The following is a 20,993-nucleotide window of genomic DNA, read 5'->3' on the forward strand; positions in this document are numbered from 1 at the left end:
CACTTTGTTTTTGATTTGATCTGCTTTAATTCTTGCTTTGATTGTGACCTCTCTCCTAATGTACTTGTTAACGAAGGGTAACAGATCTCTGGGTTATGTCAGTGATGGAGGAACATGAAAGGGAGCCAAAAACCCCAACCCCTTGTTCCCTCTCAGATATGTAAGTCCACCAAAGCTTTCAAATTTTGAGTACCTGCTGTAGATCCAAATAACTGCTTAATAATGCTGCTCACATTCTAACGTGATATTCTCAACTTCCTATTTGCTCAAAATTGAGAGGTATAGAACTTCAAAATGAAATTTCCTCTTATCATCTCTTAATATCCAGTATTTTCTGTGCTGCTAAAGTGTCCTAGTCCTTCTCAAGTATTCAATACTACATTTAACCCTGCAAAATGTATTCCTTACTGCACATATGTAAGTACACCTTTTCCTGCGAACACAGCACCAACTAACACTGTTGTTGGCTTAGAAAAACCTTTTTGTTTTGTGTTGTTGTCATAAGCTTTTTCTGACTGATTTCTAAAGGGCATTATCTTCCCAAAAGTATATTCCAGTTCAGTAATCAGATGAAATGTTTTCAGAGTCTAGAATAAACACATTTGTAGAGATCAGAAAGCGTACCTACTGTACCATCACACTACCTTATGCCTCTTAATTTGAGAATTTGTAGGTTCTCTTTCTATATATCCCCTTACAATCGCACTCTGCCAGTTTGCAGATCTTCTGATTAAGGAAGGAAATAAAGAAGGAAAGGGAAGTGGAGAGCTCACCTGTGGATGAAACTCTACTCAGCAGGTGCCCTCAGATGCAAAGATAAATGGTTCTATGTTGGGTCTAAGCCTGCTGCTGACACACTAGTTATGTTCCATGGCTACTCAAAACACCGAAAACTACAATCATTTCAAATTAACACGCAGCAGCAGCTTCCACAGTGCTGTACTTTTACATTGGTAGTGCATGTGTTTGTTTCAATCCCAGTAATACACACTATTGAGGAGTTTACTATAATGTTAAATTTCTGTTGGCAGGGCATCAAGTTCTTTTGGAAGGAAAAGTTGGCAAGCCCTATCAAGGAAGAATTCTAATAACTTCCCACATTTTTTCCTTTTGCCTTTAACCAGGCACCCAACCTTTTTATAATGCATCTCCAGCTTTTGATTGCATGAAACCGGAAAAGGGTATACGTTGTGTCATGAGACAAGTAGCAGATTCTTTTGCAAATGGAGCACAGAGTTTGCTCTTAGAAGTTCTGGTTTATGTTGCCATAGCAATTACAGAATGCCAACATCCTTTTTGTTCATAATTTTGATGGTTATCCTTGCAGTGAGTAAACCACAAGAATTTGTGTTAGGATTTATGAGCAGGAAAGTAATCCAGTAGAGCACAAGAAAGAATGCTTTTTCCTTTCTTTGTAGACAAAGCTTTGTTAATAGAAAGCAAATATTTAAATCTCGAGAAAAGAGGTAAAAAGATATTGGCATGTGCCACAGAATGGCATCTATTGTTAACCACGGGAAAATATTCTGCCCCAACTTCCAAGCAGCAAGGAAGATTTTGAGTCCATGAGTGTGTTGTTTCATTGCTGGGAGGAGCAATGAGTTATACTGACACAGCACACTGTATCCTAATCTCACTTATTTACAGTAGTGAGCAAGTTTGTTAGATGGTATAAACCAGGGGCAGGCAACGTGTGGCACACGTGCTGAAAGCGGCACGCAAGCTGATTTTCAGTGGCACTCACACTGCCCAGGTCCTGGCCACTGGTCCGAGGGGCTCTGCATTTTAATTTAATTTTAAATGAAGCTTCTTAAACATTTTAAAAACATTATTTACTTTACATACAACAATAGTTTAGTTACATATTATAGATTTATAGAAAGAGACCTTCTAAAAACATTAAAATGTATTATTGGCAAACGACACTTTAAATTAGAGTGAATAAATGAAGACTCGGAACACCACTTCTGAAAGATTGCTGACCCCTGGTATAAACAAAGTGTAGCTTATAACTTCTATCTGTAGCACCTTGGAACTCCAGAAACCAGTGTTCAATACTTCCAGTTCCTAGCCAGATTATTTCTCTAACAAAAACTGTTTCAGCTGCTCTGTGATTGTGTTAGCTCGTCCCCAAACACATTACAGGTTTGATCCAAAACCTAGTCTTTCCATTGACTTCACTGGGCATTGGATCTGATGTTACGAGCTTGTCTACACTGGAAAGTTATAACCGTATAAGATAAAATTTGAATTTAAATGGATATAGTTATGCTAGTATAACTCCTGTGTGGATACTCTTACCCCTACACAAATTTAGCCCTCCTGATTCAGGTGACAATTAAAACTTCATCAAAGCTTGGGGATCAGAATCTGGGTTAATCCTCAGCTTGGACAGGTGTGTCTTTGGGGATCCTTGCAACAAAAAAGGAAACTCATTTAAGAATCCTTCCACATAAATATAAGGAGTTTGGTATATACTGTTAATGGTGCACCGCATCCAAAAACATCTCAACAGTCAACCTATGTAACTCTTTGCCAGATGATGTTGTGAAGGCCAAGACTATAACAGGGTTCAAAAACGAACTAGATAAGTTCATGGAGGATAGGTCCATCAATGACTATTAGCCAGGATAGGCAGAGATGGTGTCCCTAGCCTCTGTTTGCCAAAAGTTGGGAATGGGCGACAGGGGATAGATCACTTGGTGATTACCTGTTATGTTCATTCCCTCTGAAGCATCTGGCATTGGCCACTGCTGGAAGATGGGATACTGGGCTAGATGGACATTCAGTCTGATCCATTATGGCCGTTCTTATGTTATCTATTTTCCTTACCACTGAACCCAATTCAGTGCTTAGGTAGGTTGATCATCAGTGGCTAACATGCTCTTTGGGGTCCTATCTCACATCTGTGTGACAATGAAGTTAAAGTTTTCACATATTTGCTACTTTTGCTAAAATAACATGGTCATGCAATAAAATAAATCTTACGTTTGTTCTAGTTTGCCAACATTTCTCTCCTGAGTGGCATTAGGAGTACAAATATAAATGTATTTTCTTATTTGTAGTTTCCTTGGCTAACCCAGGAATGGTGCAAATGACTGTGCAAAGCTATATGAGGTAGGTTTCAGACAATGCATGGCTATATTAGATATAAAGGAAGGAATTTTATATATAATATTTTCAAAGAAACCACAAAGTGTTTTCTGTAGATAGTTGTTTTGTTTTTTTTAACATTAGTACCTTTAGTACAAGACATAAGCAAAATTTAAATCTTGTTTAAACTGTATCTTGTGGGGCAGTTTGGAAGGATAGAGAATGGATAAACTTTTCATGCATAACTATATTAATGACCCTAATCACCTTAGGTACATGTGAGTAAAGCGAAGTCCATCTATTACAGAAGCATTAAATTTGTACCTTGGAAAAAGACTACCAGATTACAGAATGTTCATTCTACAATGAATAGCTCCTTAAAAACAGGCATTATTATCCAGATTATTCATTACAAATACAGTCAGAAACCTTAACTATGTAAAGAACTGAGATGTAATTTGAAATGTCGTTCCTGCTGTTGCTACTTAGTGAGCCTATTCTATCTGAAACTTTGTTAGCAGCAATTATATCCTTTAGAAGTAGGTGGCTAGAGAAACTGTGCTCCCTAAAGGTTCCCCAAAGATTCACCATCTGTCAAAAGCGAGATATTCTGCCACCTTTATAATTAGCATTTACTGGTACCTAACACCTACATTCTAACACTTACTGTAACATACTGTTCTCGAGAATAAGTGTATTGCCACAATATCATACATGCTCTTCTTCAAGGCCTTGCTATTATGTATCATTATAAACTAAGACAAAATGCAAATGTTTACTTTGGAAAAAAATCATAATGACATCCCAAAGGACCCCAAGAGTAAACACACTTCATTGTTACTTTTTCCAACTCCTGTAGATCTCTGCATCAGTTTTCAGAAACTCCTGTTATGTCAAGATGGAACAGTTTCAACTCGTCCCATTCTCTTGCTAGTGCACCAAAAAGGTTAGTAGTTTCCAGATATTTTCAATCCAAAATGGTAGAGATTAGTCCCGTTTAGAGAGTGACAAATATATGAGGATTAAAAACCCAATAAATGGAGTGTAAAGAATAAAGATACATCACACCCAATCCTACTCTCACTGAAGTTAATGGGAGTTCTCTCATTCACTTCAATGAAAACAAAATGGCCCTCCACTGATTAGTAGGCACCTGATACAAAGCTTTCCATTGACATCAGAGGTGAGTATTGAGGCATGTTTGTGAGGCAATGGGAGGAAGGCTGAATTGCTGTAGCATGTGTCTTATCTATTCTATTAAGGATAGAAAGAGGATTTCAATCTATAGGAATATCAACTTCTACATATGTTCCTCTCACTGAGTACTCTAGATCCATCTTGTCTTTCCAGTCTAATGCATCCTTGGGAGAAAAAAACATGTGCCTCTGAACTGTAAGAATATAACTAGCACTAATGGAGTAGCGTGGGGAGAGTGAGATGGAGGAAGGAAATAGAATTTCTGAGCAAAGGCAAAACCATGTAGTAGCTAAACAAAAAGAAGGGTGAAGTCAGGACAGTGATGTGAATTGTCTTTGTTTTATCCACAGCATCACTGAATGGTTGGAGCTCTGGGAAAAGGATCCAGTTGAGATTCTGCTGGATCTGGGGTTTGGAACAGAAGAACCTGACATTTGCACTAAAATCCCTTCTCGATTCATTAGTAATGCTTCTGTAGCAAAAGGAATCAACATCCGAGTCTTTCTGGAAGCTCAAAAGCAGCGTATGGACATTGAGAAACCCAATTTATATGGTAAGTGTTCGTCAGAGATGCAACAACAGCAAATAAAGTGGGGGTAGTGGAGGCAGGGAGAGGACCTTGAGAGGGAAAATTAATGAAACCTGGGACCATATTCAGGGGACATAAACACAGTTCTGCAAACTTACAGCATAACTTCTTCCTGACATGGTTAATACAATTATGATTTTTAACTGTATCTAACCAGGTCTTCTAATATAACTGTTTTTATAGGGTATACAGGCCCTAAGATGTAATATCATGCACCGTGCACTTCACAGATAAGGTCTTAACACCAAAGGAGACCCATGATAAAGCCATGTCAGAGTTTTTTTGTTTTTAAGCATAGGCCCGGGAGACACATATTTGGACAATCAGTGTTTTAACATATTTGCACCTAGTGTTGTTCTGTTTTCCAAGAATATTGAAAATGTGAAAGGATTCAGAAAAGAGCAATAAGAATAATTTGAGGACTGGAAAACATGGTTTAGAGTGAGAAACTTAAGAAGATCAATCCATGTAACTAATCAAAGAGCGGGTTAAGAGGTGACTTGATCACAGTCTAAAGATATCTATGTGGAAGATATGATGTGGAAGAGAAGATTTCAACAATCTACCTACCAATGTGGTATTTTGAAGTCTTTAAATGAAGATTGAAGGGTCTTTCTAAAAAATATGTTCTAGCTCAAATTGAAGTTATGGTCTTGATGCAGAAATTACTTGATGAAATTCACAGGCTTGTCTTTTGCAGGAATTCAGACTAGATGATCAGAATGAAAGAGCAAAGGATTAAGATCTAGCTTGGGAGAGAGAAGAGGAGTGGATGACAAAGGAGGAAGAGATTTGTCTGTCTGACTAGGCACAGTGGTCTCTCTAGGGTTGTTGTTGGGTTTTTTAAATCTCCCAGCTATTAATTTCCCAGTGAAGTCTTTTCTATTTGGGTTTCCCTGTCGGTGGCTGTGGTGGGAGATTAAACTGCGGGTTAGATTTATTATTTTTCTGCGTTTCTAGATCAGTTTAATGGCTGATCTGACCTTTTCAAATGCATTTGCAGCTCAATTGGTGTATTATTTGTTGATGCTTCTGTTTGATTAGTGATAATTGATTTTTCTGTATAGTCACTGAGCCAGATTTTCAAGAGCTCGGTAATCCTTTGGGCATCTAAATAAAAGGCAGAGGTGAAATCCTGGCTCTATCTAAATCAATGGCCAAACTCCCATTCGCTTCAGTGGAGCCAAGGTTTCAGATCTGATTTTTCAGAATAGCTCAGCAGCCAGCAGCTCCCATTGTGAAACAGATGGCCAGATTTTTAGAAGAGCTAAGAACCAAAAATGCTGAGCTGTTTTGAAAATCTAGCTACTTATTGTGATGTCTAAATAGGAGCTGAACTCTTTAGAAAATCTAGCTAGTTCAAGTCATCCTCAGATAGGAAAGAACTTTGCTGGGAATGAATAGCCAGAAAACACAAGTCTTTAGAAGAAGAAAAACATGTCAGTCAAATTTCTCTCCTTTCTCACTCACTCCATTTCCCGTCTGTTTTCCTCTTCCACTTTTATAATTCTCTGTGCATGTCTGATTTGAGAAACTTCATAGTTTGTACTCATGGATCATCAGTATGGAGGTTCCCCAAGTTATTCTGTATCATATTCTGCATACGTTAAATACTGCATTTCTGAAGCTCTTCTAAATATCCCTGAAAGATAGTTTAATATTTTGATGATAAAATCCAGAGTGCAATATATTTATTGTGTGATTCACTGGAACAGAAGAAAGGTTGCTTAAAGAGAAGGAGGGCATATGTGTTAAGATCCATCATCAGTTCTTATTTTGTTTTAAATTCCTAGAGCTGTTCAAATATTAGAATATCTGTCCCAGGGAAAATCACAATACACCAAAATTTGTTAATATCAATATTTTTTGTGAGATCGAAAGTTCAAAAAATTATGATTCAGAAAGGTTAAAACATTTCATTTCAACATATTTGATCTAGGACTGTCAAGCAATTAAAAAAATCGTGATTAATCGTGTGATTAATCGCACGGTTAAACAATAATAGAATACCATTTATTTTAAAAAATGTGGATGTTTTCTACATTTTCAAATATATTGATTTCAATTACAACACAGAATACAAAGTGTACAGTGCTGACTTTATAGTTATTTTTATTACAATTGTTTGCACTGTAAAAAAACAAAAGAAATAGTATTTTTCAATTCCCTAATATAAGTCTTGTAGAGCCATCTCTTTATCATGAAAGTTGAACTTACAAATGTAGAATTATGTACAAAAATATCTGCATTCCAAAATAAAACAATGTAAAATTTTAGAGCCTGGAAGTCCACTCAGTCCTACTTCTTGTTCAGCCAATTATTCAGACAAACAAGTTTGTTTACATTTGCAGGAGGTAATGCTGCCCGCTTCTTGTTTACAATATCACCTGAAAGTGAGAACAGGCAATCTCGTGGCACTGTTGTAACTGGCATCACAAGATATTTATGTGCCAAATGCGCAAAAGATTCAAATGTCCCTTCATGCTTCAACCACCATTCCAGGGGACACGCATCCATGCTTATGATGTGGACTGACACATGTTCACTTTCATTATCTGAGTCAGATGCCACCAGCAGAAAGTTGGTTTTCTTTTTTGGTGGTTCAGGTTCTGTAGGGTCTGCATTGGAGTGTTGCTTTTCTAATACTTCTGACAGCATGCTCCACACGTCATCCCTCTCAGATTTTGCAAGGCACTTCGGATTCTTAAACCTTTATTGCCTCTAAATGTAAACGAACTTCTTTGTTTTAGCGATTGGCTGAACAAGAAGTAGGATTGAGTGGACATGTAGGCTCTGAAGTTTTACATTGTTTTGTTTTTGAGTGCAGTTACGTAACAAAAAAATCTACATTTGTAAGTTGCACTTTCACAATAAAGAGATTGCATTACAATACTTGTATGAGGTGAATTGAAAAATACTATTTCTTTTGTTTATCATTTTGCAGTGCAAATATTTGTAATAAAATAATATACACTTTGATTTCAATTACAACACAGAATACAATATATATGAAAATGTAGAAAAACATCCAAAATATTTAATAAATTTCAGTTGGTATTCTATTGTTTAACAGTGCGATTAAAACTGCGATTAATGGTGATTAATTTTTTTAATCATGATTAATTTTTTGAGTTAATTGCATGAGTTAATTGCCATTAATCAACAGCCCTAATTTGATCCAAAGAAAACATTTCAACATTCATAAATCTAAAAAAATTCCTTTCATTTTAACACTCATCTGTGTTCTCCTGAGCTTCTGTGATGCCTCATGGGGGTTGTAGTTTGGGTGCCTCATGCACCCATTCTTTTTTATGGTCTGGAGTCCCCAGGCAGCCTACATCTTTAACATACACTGTGGTCTTATGACTTCCATGATCTATCACAGCAGTTCAATCAGAGGGGAGACTAGTGCATCATTGTAGAGCTGATCTGAAATGAAGCATTTCAGTTCGACAAACCAAGATGACATGAACCAAAATTAAATATTTCATTTTGATTTTCAAAAGGGTAAATAAAAATTTTGATTTTGCTTAATTTTTTTTAATGGAACAGAAACTGCATGTTCCATTTAAAAAACATTTTGTTGGAAAATTTCCAGTCACCACTAAAAACGCCAAAGGCCCCTTATTCATGTCCGTGATGGCAACTTATGAGATTCAAAATCCTTATAGCACAGTCTTCTAGACAATTTGCCTTGGGATTTAGGTAAAGATAAACTAAACTGTTGAAGACCTGACCTTACAAATTCTTAGACACGGACCAAATTACACATGCTATATAACTGAGTCAGTGGACTTGTTTGCAACATAATTATCCTGAGACAATTATAACATAACTTCAAATTCTACTGTCTCATCTCTATTCCTTAAGGCAACGGTAGTCCAGGTCCAGATTTCTTGGTCAAGGTATAGTCAAGGTCTGGGCTCCAGAGAAAATAGTAAAAAAACCAATAACAATGATAACTAGTAAATAAAAAGATTTTGGGGTTAATTCAAAAACCATCTGGTGGTCTGGATTTGGCCCACAGTCCACCTAATGACTACCCCTGACTTAGTCCCATTTATATTACATATTTCAGCTGTGTTGTAAATGGCTGTGGGGATAACTGTACTGTTATCAAGTATCAGAGGGTAGCCGTGTTAGTCTGGATCTGTAAAAGCAGCAAAGAATCCTGTGGCACCTTATAGACTAACAGACATTTTGGAGCATGAGCTTTCGTGGGTGAATACCCACTTCCTCAGATGCATGTAATGGAAATATCCAGGGGCAGGTATATATATGTGTGCTAGCAAGCAAGCTAGAGATAACGAGGTCAGTTCAATCAGGGAGGATGAGGCCCTGTTCTAGCAGTTGAGGTGTGAAAACCAAGAGAGGAGAAACTGGTTCTGTAATTGGCAAGCCATTCACAGTCTTTGTTCAATCCTGAGCTGATGGTGTCAAATTTGCAGATGAACTGAAGCTCAGCAGTTTCTCTTTGAAGTCTGGTCCTGAAGTTTTTTTGCTGCAGGATGGCCACCTTAAGGTCTGCTATAGTGTGGCCAGGGAGGTTGAAGTGCTCTCCTACAGGTTTTTGTATATTGCCATTCCTAATGTCTGATTTGTGTCCATTTATCCTTTTCTGTAGAGACTGTCCAGTTTGGCCGATGTACATAGCAGAGGGGCATTGCTGGCATATGATGGCGTATATTACATTGGTGGATGTGCAGGTGAATGAACCAGTGATGGTGTGGCTGATCTGGTTAGGTCCTGTGATGGTGTCGCTGGTGTAGATATGTGGGCAGAGTTGGCATCGAGGTTTGTTGCATGGATTGGTTCCTGAGCTAGAGTTATTATGGTATGGTGTGCAGTTACTGGTGAGAATATGTTTCAGGTTGGCAGGTTGTCTGTGGGCAAGGATTGGCCTGCCACCCAAGGCCTGTGAAAGTGTGGGATCATTGTCCAGGATGGGTTGTAGATCCTTGATGATGCGTTGGAAGGGTTTTAGCTGGGGGCTGTATGTGATGGCCAGTGGAGTCCTGTTGGTTTCTCTCTTGGGTTTGTCTTGCAGTAGGAGGCTTCTGGGTACACGTCTGGCTGTGTTGATCTGTTTCCTTATTTCCTCATGCGGGTATTCTAGTTTTGAGAATGCTTGGTGGAGATTTTGTAGGTGTTGGTCCAGGCTGAGGTTGATGGTGGGGTGGAAGCTGTTGAAATCATGGTGGAATTTTTCTGGGAGGTCACCAATGCATTGTAGTTTCCTCAGGAAATCAGTGGTGTCGCGGAGATAGCTGGGAGTGCTGGTGGCATAGGGTCTGAGTAGAGAGTCCATATACACTACATTGATGACATCTTCATCATCTGGACCCATGGGAAGGAGACTCTGGAAAAATTCCACCATGATTTCAACAGCTTCCACCCCACCATCAACCTCAGCCTGGACCAATCTACACGGGAGGTCCACTTTCTTGACACCACGGTGCAAAATAAGTGATGGTCACATTAACACCACTTTATATCGAAAACCCACCGACCGCTATGCCTACCTTCATGCCTCCAGCTTCCATCCCGGGCACATCACACGATCCATTGTCTACAGCCAAGCACTGAGGTACAACCGCATCTGCTCTAACCCCTCCTACTGCAAGACAAACCCAAGAGAGAAACCAGCAGGACTCCACTGGCCATCACATACAGCCCCCAGCTAAAACCCCTCCAACGCATCATCAAGGATCTACAACCCATCCTGGACAATGATCCCACACTTTCACAGGCCTTGGGTGGCAGGCCAATCCTTGCCCACAGACAACCTGCCAACCTGAAACATATTCTCACCAGTAACTGCACACCATACCATAATAACTCTAGCTCAGGAACCAATCCATGCAACAAACCTCGATGCCAACTCTGCCCACATATCTACACCAGCGACACCATCACAGGACCTAACCAGATCAGCCACACCATCACTGGTTCATTCACCTGCACATCCACCAATGTAATATACGCCATCATATGCCAGCAATGCCCCTCTGCTATGTACATCGGCCAAACTGGACAGTCTCTACAGAAAAGGATAAATGGACACAAATCAGACATTAGGAATGGCAATATACAAAAACCTGTAGGAGAGCACTTCAACCTCCCTGGCCACACTATAGCAGACCTTAAGGTGGCCATCCTGCAGCAAAAAAACTTCAGGACCAGACTTCAAAGAGAAACTGCTGAGCTTCAGTTCATCTGCAAATTTGACACCATCAGCTCAGGATTGAACAAAGACTGTGAATGGCTTGCCAATTACAGAACCAGTTTCTCCTCTCTTGGTTTTCACACCTCAACTGCTAGAACAGGGCCTCATCCTCCCTGATTGAACTGACCTCGTTATCTCTAGCTTGCTTGCTAGCACACATATATATACCTGCCCCTGGATATTTCCATTACATGCATCTGAGGAAGTGGGTATTCACCCACGAAAGCTCATGCTCCAAAATGTCTGTTAGTCTATAAGGTGCCACAGGATTCTTTGCTGCTTGTACTGTTATCAGGATCTCACAGCTATAATGTGAATAGGCCCTGATTCACATGAGTAGTCTAATTGTCTTCAGTGGGATTGCATGCATGTGCAAGAATTACTTGAGTGAGGGCGGATTGGCAGAGTTAGGTCCTTAGTATTTAGGAAAAAAGCTAAAAGCTCTGTAAGTAATGTGGGCTAAATTCAGACCTGCTCATCTTACTCACATGTTTAAACATTACTCCTGGGAGAGATCCCACTGAAATCAATGGGGCTGCCTGCATGGGGAGGATTAAGCAATGAAGCAATGTTAGCTGATGTGGTTTCTCCAGTGACTTGGTTGAAGTTGGTGTAGTTACACAAGGGGTGGATTTGACCCTGTGCATTGATTACATTCACAATTAGTGAATTATTGTTTGCTTCTCTTTTTCCTCATCATTTAATTCATTCATTAGCTGTCAGAAACCGAGGTAGTTTTTGGCACGTTGTTTTGCTTTTGCAGTCTCTTTCAAACTATAAAAGGTGGTTCTGATTTAAATTAGAAATGTTAGACCATTCTGTCACTAATAATTCAGAAGAGATTAGACGTTGGCATTTTTACATGCTGACACAGTTAACAGCCTAACAATGTACAATACTGAGGATATATGTTTTATTCGGGGAATATGTGATGGCATCATTGATATGCAAAGCCATGAATGAGTCATATCATCCCAAACTCATGCCAATAAAACCTTTATATCACAAAATACCACTGTGTACTCTGTATACTGGTAGATCCAATTACAAGTTTTTAACCGGAGCTAGTGAGATCTTTGTCATCATCCTTAAAAAGCTTTGAGATGGCAAAATCCTCCTCTGAAGCTAAAAATCAGGCAGTGTTTGGAAAAACATGAGTCTTAGAGAGAAACGGTAACAGTCAGGAATTATATGTCAGGATACTGGTCCCTCATTCAGAAGCCCAGCTCAGATCCATGTTAAATATCCCCTTGTTGTCTAATCATCAGTGAAGCGGCTCTAACAGGCTGCATGCAGAATATATGCAATAAATTTGGCTGCTCACTAGGAGAAACGGAAGCCAAGAATGTTAGAACTTTGCCATCTATTCTCCTCAGTGAGTTTCTCAAGGAATCAGGAGCCTTTTGACATTTTCATTGCCTCAGGAAGGGTTTGGGGCACAATATACAAGCAGATGTGTTGTAGCTCCTTTTATCAATAACCTGACAACATTTTACAATGATGGAAATCTCCAAAATTCTTTGGGTTAATATTTTTTTTATAAAACAGATGAAAATTTAAAACATTTCCCTTTAGCTGTTATGCTGTGGAATAATATTCGCCAGCAAATTACAGAGACTTAATAAGCTTAACAAGCTGTGGGAACCTTATGAAACTTCTGTGTGCATGCATTCTGCTGTGTCTGTGGAGGACAATGCACTTCTTGCTTTCTGTTGCTCTGAAAACAAGAACAGAGCCTTTAGGGGTTGTATTGATTAATACAGTGAACTATTTATTGAAATAAATTACAGTACTTAATCACTACCAGTTAAATGGTTTATAAATTTACAGAAGCCTTGGATGACAGCCAACTGTAAATATTTGAGAACTGATCTGATACCTTTATTCACAGTGAGTAGCACCGTACTCTGGGTAGAGCAATTAAGCTCAGTGGAGTGACTCATAGTACAAATCGCTATTCAGTCTTAATATTGGAATCAGATCCTGCTTATGGTATTTGAGAACTTGAGGCTTGATTCTCCAGTGGTTAATTATGCTGAGTAGTATTAACACAAGTAGACCCAATGAGCTCAATGAAACTGTTTCTGTAAGTATTACCTGATTTAAGAGTTGCACGATCAAGCCATTATAACCCTGATCCTAAGCCCATTTGAAGTCAATGGAAAGACTGGTTAACTTCAGTGAACTTTGGATCAGGACCTTAATGTATTCATTAACAGTGAAAAGTTTTAAAATTAATTATGCTCCAGAAGGTAGTCAATTGTTTCAAAGATACAATTCATCTTAATTCACATACATGTAACATGCATGGCCCCAATTTAGCAAAGCACTTAAGCACATGTTTCTTTAAGCACCTAAATCCATCCCTTTTCAACAAAACATTTAGGGAGTGATTCTTAGTTACACTAAGGGCCCTTTAAGTCCTTGTTAACTGCCAGCATGGCATGTAGGGCCCATAGTGTAGCTCAAAAACATGCTCTTTAAAGTTCAGTTCAAGCACATGTTTAAATTCTTTGCTGAATCTTTGAGTTTCAAGTTAGGCTCCCAAAGCTATATTCATGCAGCTCTCTCTGTACACTCTGCAAATGTTGGTTACAGAACTTTGGAAACCACTCTTCAAAATTTGACCTTTAAAATATGGATTAAAAAAGAATCCATTCATTTCCCAAAGCAGCCTTTTATTTGAAGAATTCCCAGCCTCTCTGAAGAAAAGTAGAGGGGAAAGGCTGAACCGCCTTGACAACTGTGTGTAGCCTGATAGCGTTAGTTTAGGTCATGACTGCATTATTTTTTTCTGTTTTAACAATGGATTTTTCATCCCTTTCCATCAAACTCAAGGACGTTTTCGACAACTGAAAGTCTTGGATCATGTGACTAGTGCCTTCTCCTCTTTGCTGAATGGTATTAACACCCAGCAACAGAAATCAGAGGAGAGTAATGGGGAAGAAAAGAGCATGACGGACATTGAGAGGGACAAAGTTGAGGCCACACGAACCAAGCGGAGAAGGCTAGGTCATCTTCTGAGAAAAGCTTCTAGACAGAAAACAATACTGCAAAGGACTGCTCAGGCTTCTGGAAATTCAGATTCATTCAAGGATAGAGAAGAACAGTCTCCCACCTATGCTGAGATGGACCGGCGCACAGCAATCAGGACAGGCTTTTCTGAAAATAGTACCTTGGTGGGTCTGACAGAGGAACAATCTTCCACTGAGGATGATGCACTGACATTATCACAGGCTCCAACAGGGAAATCTCAGGTTTATTCATATATACCTATCAAAGACAGACCAAGGAAGGAGTCCAATTTGCTCTTGACCCACATGCTCAGAAGGGTGTCTGGTCTAAAGGGCAAGCCTCCAGATTCATTTGAAATGGAAGAGGTAAGGTAGATTTCTATGTACTGTATTAAGACAATGTGCATGTACAGATGGTAAATACAAGTATAGATCTGGCTTCTCTCGTCCAGCATGAGAGCTAAAGTAGAATATTTTCAAACATCATATCCCCGCACCAGGGAGAGAAGCCAGACCCCTTTCTCTGTGTGTTACAGACTGTTTTAAGATTTTCAATTAGGTTAAAACTACTGTCAAAATATTTGGCACAGGTGTTTTACAAAAAAACTTCAGTGGTGTCAACAAGTACTATTGTATAAAATGCCAATATGCTTTCCAGCAGTTGTTCCTTAAGCTCTGTGTCCTAAAAGCGAGCTCATTCAAAGCAATAGCTTGTCCTCTGATCCGCATTCCATGGAATGGCTCTAGTCCCTGATGTTCTGCTGTCCATACATTTTAGGAGCAATGGGAAGCAGATCAGGAATAACCTGGAATATTTGTCAATCCTAGTCTTATATAAGAACAGTGTGCAGTTGCAACAGTGGGATCAGCTGGAGTGTGTCTGGTCCCATTGCTGCAGAAAGAGGTCCAGAAAGGCTATTGCCCCATACTGGCAAGTCTAATAGGATGCACAGAGGAGCAGGCTTATCTTCCCAGCCACCCAAAGACTAAAGATAGGGGAAGGAGGCCAACAATTACGGTCTCCCTGAAGAACCAAGGAAATGGGGAGAGGAAAGTGCCAGCAACCAACTACAGACATTTGGAAGTTGAGAGAGAGAGAGGCCATGCCTCCTCCACAGAAGATGGCAGCAGATTAAGGAAGGTTTCCAATTTCCAGGGTCATCTTGAGGAGGTGGGATTCTGGATTCATGGAGAGAAGGCTCGTTCATCCGAGTCCTGTTTCAAGTTTTTCTTTTGCTACAAGAGTTTTGTCCCAGCCTACATTTACCTATATGTCCTACAGTGGCTAAGAAAAATGCTAAGCCTTGACTGCAAATCTGGGGTCATGGTGCTGTCCTCCCCCATCCCTGCTTGCAGAGAAACACATGAAACACTGTTGTATCTCTCTGAGGTGGTGTGGTTCAGCAAAGTGGAGTAAAAGAGCCGAACTAGCTGCATGTGTTTTGAATAGCATCTAGCACAATGGAGGCACCAATCCCTATGCAGGAGGTTTGGGTGCTTCTCTAAATACATTCTCTGAGCAAAATCCTGCCCTTCCTTACATGTTATTGTAAGAATTTCTCTCGATAATCTGATTTATGCTAATAAAGGTGCATTTTCTGAGGGGCATTTGTTTGAGCCAGTTCAGTGCCAAGAACTGAATGTATAGTACAGGGGTAGCGGGCCTTTGTGCATTGACAGTTAAATATGGGAGTTGGAGGGTGACCAGGACTAGATCCTGGCGTAAAATACTAAACAGTAATAAAAACAAGAGCCACCAAAAGAAAACTTAACAATATTTCAGCTGGAAATTCTTAATTCTAAAAGGGGAAATACACTTGAAGATGATTTTGCTTTTGTTTGTTATTTTTCTGTCTCAGATACAGAGCTTTGAGGATGAAACTCCAGGGGGAAACCTTCATGACAGCACTTCAGGTGGGTATTAAGAAATAAAATGTAGCTTTAAAATGGTTTTTTTAAAATTTTGCTGTGTATTTTTTCTAATTTCTCATCTCTTGCAGAATGCATTCTCTAGCTGCTCCTACCATCTATGCAGTTTGAATGCACAGCTATAAATGTGTCAACCAAATGAGCATTCACCGTAATAAAATAATGTACGCACACCAAGCCAAAGGGGCTATATGTGTGTGTGCCTAGAGGTCTTAAAGGTCTGCTCATACCCAACTCATTGCCAGGCTGGGGCCTGTGTTAAGTGCTTAAAGGATTAAAGCACAAACTGCTGGACCTACAGTAAAATGGAAGTGTGTCTTGACATCCTGTAGGAGGACCTGAGTTTGAGTCTTGAGTTCTTCCTGCTAGAGAGATGGGATGGGAAGTACTAGAGAAGCAGGCTGCTCAGCCTCCAGAACATGGAATGTCTAGCAGGGTTCTCAAGTTCCTTCCTTTAGTTGTATTCAAAGCATCAGTGACAAACTCCAGAGCAAGGAGAATCATTATGTGATTGAGCTTGAGCGTGGCAAGGAACAGACAGCAAGGAATAAAGGGAGAAATCCTGATGGGCTTTACCATATCATAATAGAATGATATTGATTATTTAAATGCAAATCCATATTTAGTCACATAAATAAGTGGCCTGATATCCATAGATGCAAATCATCCGTGCATCCCATTGATTTACCCAAAAGTTGACATCTCTAAGAGTTGACAAGAGTGTAATCAACAGCACAAGTCCCATTGACTGCAGTATGGCCAGGAGTTCACTCTCAGTGCATAAACTTCACTTAGTAAATGCTAGAGCTGATCATACTTTTTGCAGTGAATAATTTATCCAACAGCCTTTCTTTCTTTCTGTTTCCAAATGATCTGGGAGCACGTTTTTGTTTGAATGGTTGTGTTAGCTATACATAATCATTCAATAAACACTGTATGTGGGTGTATTCCAGCTTATGGATTGTTTGTTTTGGTCCTGTCTTTGGCTGTTCACTATGGGCCTGATCCAAAGCCCATTGATATCAATGGAAAGACTCTCAAGGGTATGTTGACATAGCAATAAAACACCTGCAATGGCCTGTGTCAGCTGACCAGAGCTTGTGGGGCTAAAAAATTGCAGTGTAGACATCCAGGTTCAGGATGGAGCCTGGACTCTGGGACTCTCCAATGGTCAGCCTGAGTCTAAATGTCTAACCACTAATTAAACAACCCTGCAGGCCAAGGCCTGTGAACCCTCGTCAGCTGACACAGGCCAGCAACAGGTGTTTTTACTGCAGTGTAGACATACTCTCATTGACTTCACTGGGCTTTGGATAAGGTCTTCCTGTTTGCTGTTCACAGTGTATTAATCACCTCAGTTACATGGTATTGTTTTGTTTCTGCTTCCTGAATAACAACTGAAGCTTTATAAATAGAGACAAGCTCCCACACCAATGCACAAATAATCTTCATACTGGTATTCACACAAAGAACAGTCATTCCCCCACATTTGTGCAAAGAAAACCTCATTTGCACAAGTATTCACAGAGAGTGACCACAGCCAAACCAATTCAGGATTTGCTAAAATGCTCACAAATAGAGTTTCCTACTATTTGTCCAGCTCCAGTGAATTACTGTATCATGTAATGACAAATGGTATTAATTGCTGCAGATCACATAATTATACTGTTCTCGCTGTAAGTAAAGGAATAACTAAGTACCCTGCCTTCTGGTCTAAAACACAGAAATAAGCATGTGCTTAGCTGAGATTTCATGGTACAATATGTAGAATGTGATTACTTTGCCTCTACTGACATCAGTGCTTTGTCACCCAATTAAATGGCCAACCAATGTCATATAAGTAAATAGTACAAGTATTATACTAATGCAGAGGTTGGCAACCTTTCAGAAGTGCTGTGCTGAGTCTTCATTTATTCGCTCTAATTTAAGGTTTTGCTTGCCAGTAATACATTTTAACATTTTTAGAAGGTCTCTTTTTATAATCTATAATATATAACTAAACTATTGTTGTATGTAAAGTAAATAAGGTTTTAAAAATGTTTAAGAAGCTTCATTGAAAATTAAATTAAAATGCAGAGCCCCCTGGAACGGAGATCAGGACCGAGGCAGTGTGAGTGCCACTGAAAATCAGCTCGTGTGCCGCCTTTGGCACATGTGCCATAGGTTCCCTACATCTGTACTAATGTCTGTGCACACAAGGTGTAGTTCCAAAATGTTATTTCAGCATGTGATTTAAATTCTGGTCTTTCTCTGTTGTTATGGTACTATTGATACTTGTCTTAATTTCAAAGAAGACAGTGTAGGGTCAGATCCTCTAAGCTATTTAGGTACCTAACTCAGAACTGTGGATTCCACTGAGGGCAAGGTACCTAGAACATTGTACCACTAAGTCTAAGTCCCCTTTGTGGATCTAACCTTAAAGCCCCAGTTCAGCAAAGCACTTAAGTATATGCTTAACTTAAATTGAATAGTGATGAACTTAAACATGTATTTAAAGTTAAGTATGTCCTTAAATGCATTCCAGGACAGGGATAGACTTAAGCACATGCTTAAAGCCATATGCTGAAGTGCTTTTCCAAATAGGAACCTAATAACGGAAAACATCAGCTCCAAAAGTGAATGCTAATGTAGATTGTAATCTCTTTGGGGGCAGGGACTGTCTGTTACTGTGTTTATACAGTAACTAGCACAATGGGACCTCTTTTTCGGTTGGCCAGCAGGATCTACTGTAAGAAACGTAAGTTTCAAGTATCTGAAAACAGGGATGGAAGCTGTTACCTCTGGATATATTGCTAGGTGCTGAAGAAGTAGGGCTAACTAGCAAGAGAGTATTTTGCATAAATGGAGAAACGGGTGACTTATTGAAGTACTTGCCCTATATGGTCTTTTCCCTTGGCTCTGTAGCCTGGCCTCAATTTTAGTCCAATTGCTTAATTTTCTACACTCCCCATGAAAGCCAATTCCCTGTCTGTTGCGTGCCTTCTTTATATTTCTCCATAATGTAGATTTTGGCTGTTTAAATGCAGCAGGCTTTATGATAAGGCTTTTTTCTTCTTCTTCTTCTTTTCTTTTTTGGCAGAATGCTGAGACTTAATTTTAAAAGACACTCAAACCCCCAAACATCCCTGAATGACTTACAAGGAAAACAGTGTTTTCTAGCTCTGTTTTTAAAAAAAAAATACAATTTTTTATTAGGCAATTTTATCATTGTTATAAATAAGTAATTGTACTGGGGAGAAGGGATAATCCTTATTTAATTAAATTCATCTATACTCCCAAGTTGGCAGCAACCAGACATATGTGAAACTAATACCCACAGCCTGCCGGTATGCATGTGCAATTAAAAATTCACTCTACAGTAGCACTGGCAGTTTAGTGTTGCTTTTGGCATTTACAAATTCTTTTATTTTGTGACTTTTTTTTTTTACCATACACATATGCTGGAGCAGATGTTGCTTATTTGTTGTTTATTCAAATCTGTAGGCTCTGGCAGCTAACTCCATTGTTCTGTAATGAAGCTTTATTCACTGTCCTGTATTAGGACCCAGCAAATGCATGACAGGCAGAGTTAGCTCTCAGCAGGAAGCTATAGTTATTGCTCTCACTTATTGGTTTTTATATTCTAAAGCTCACAGTTGAGAAAGCTGGCTGGACAGTGCAAGGGACTGGTGCTGTTGTGTTCTGAGGGAAATAACTCCACTGTATCTTTGCCCTGGTGAGGTGCAGGCTTGCATGTAAACTCATCTGTTGCAGGGATTTCGTATTCGATACTTGACAATAGAGCTGTTCTCTCTCTCTAGACTCCCATCATTCCTTCCGTTTTCAATTAGCCTTTGTAAAGTATTGGGTTTAACTAAAGGATGTTTCAGTGTTGTTCATGCCCGTTAACTCAGCACGTGTCTGAAGATTCATTTGCAACAACGTCTATTATGGATGCAAGGGAACTGAGGTTTATTTTTGTATTCATTCACTCCCACTTCTTTCTTCTTTACTCCTCAATGCCTTTCCCCATTAGGGGAGCCACACTATTGCTGTGCAAGGATTCCAATGTAGTATTGACCAAAGAAGGACCTGCTGATCCCTGAAGGTTGTGTGCCAACATAAAGGAATTAGCCTGCTGGAAAACCTCTTTGTAGCCCAAGAGGCAATCAATCAGAGAAGTAACCACCTCCATCTGGCACACTGTGACATGGAAACTCACTATTAGAGCATTTGTGATTCATCTTGTCCCAACTAATGGTGCCAGGGATCAAACCATGCTCCGTCTTCGCAGCAGCTGGGAACATTCTAGCTTCCCAGCATGCTAAGCTAACGCATTAGCTCCTGTGACTTATCAAGTAGCAATTCTTTTAATTATCACACCTTCACTCCTCGTACCCACCAACTCCACATACAGTGTGGCACCATGGGAATATTTCCAGAATGCAGTCAGTATTTTTCTTAATTGACTGTGTTCCAACAGTGTGAATCCTGTTTATTCTTCATTGTAATGTGCATGGCATTGATTGCTCCATGCCACCACGAGTATGGGAAAGGAATCCACATTTATTTCTGTGTTTCTGCTAGCATCAGGATATTTCTGTTGCCTTTCATCATTCTTAATGTTTAGCAAAATAGTAACAACATAGAACCAGCTACCATAAGAAAGGTTCCTTCTCTCCAGCGGAAGGGGTAACAAGGTAATTCACAGTCCTGGTTACCACTAGATCTGTCACACTGTGACCATTTACACTGTGGTCCTTAAACATCCCCACTTTCTGAACAGTCCTGACAGGTCACCTTAGTGTAATAATGACCTCCAATAGACGGGGTGAGAGAGAAGGAAATTAGAGCATTGCTGGTGGAAATCCGGTGATGGATCTTGTTGCCTGTGACCTAAAGGGGACTGATTTTCCACTCCGCTACCTGGGTTTTACATTGGTGTAATTCTCTTAACTTCAGTGGA

At 39.6% G+C, this 20,993-nt stretch overlaps 1 protein-coding gene across 7 annotated transcripts in view; it reads left to right on the forward strand.

The window, feature by feature from the left end:
- ITPRID1 (ITPR interacting domain containing 1) overlaps positions 1-20,993 on the forward strand; it is a 73,646-nt gene that overhangs the window by 16,610 nt on the left and 36,043 nt on the right. For 6 of the 7 annotated variants that reach the window (XM_030551307.1, XM_030551309.1, XM_030551311.1 and 3 more), the window contains 5 exons: positions 3,066-3,117; positions 3,953-4,039; positions 4,641-4,843; positions 13,944-14,485; positions 15,979-16,033. In XM_030551307.1, coding sequence (XP_030407167.1) covers positions 3,066-3,117; positions 3,953-4,039; positions 4,641-4,843; positions 13,944-14,485; positions 15,979-16,033 — 939 coding nt within the window. The remainder of the gene's footprint in view (positions 1-3,065; positions 3,118-3,952; positions 4,040-4,640; positions 4,844-13,943; positions 14,486-15,978; positions 16,034-20,993) is intronic. The other variant, XM_030551312.1, reaches the window with a different exon arrangement.

Source organism: Gopherus evgoodei, chromosome 2, assembly GCF_007399415.2.
Source record: "Gopherus evgoodei ecotype Sinaloan lineage chromosome 2, rGopEvg1_v1.p, whole genome shotgun sequence".
Taxonomy (NCBI): Eukaryota; Metazoa; Chordata; order Testudines; family Testudinidae; genus Gopherus; species Gopherus evgoodei.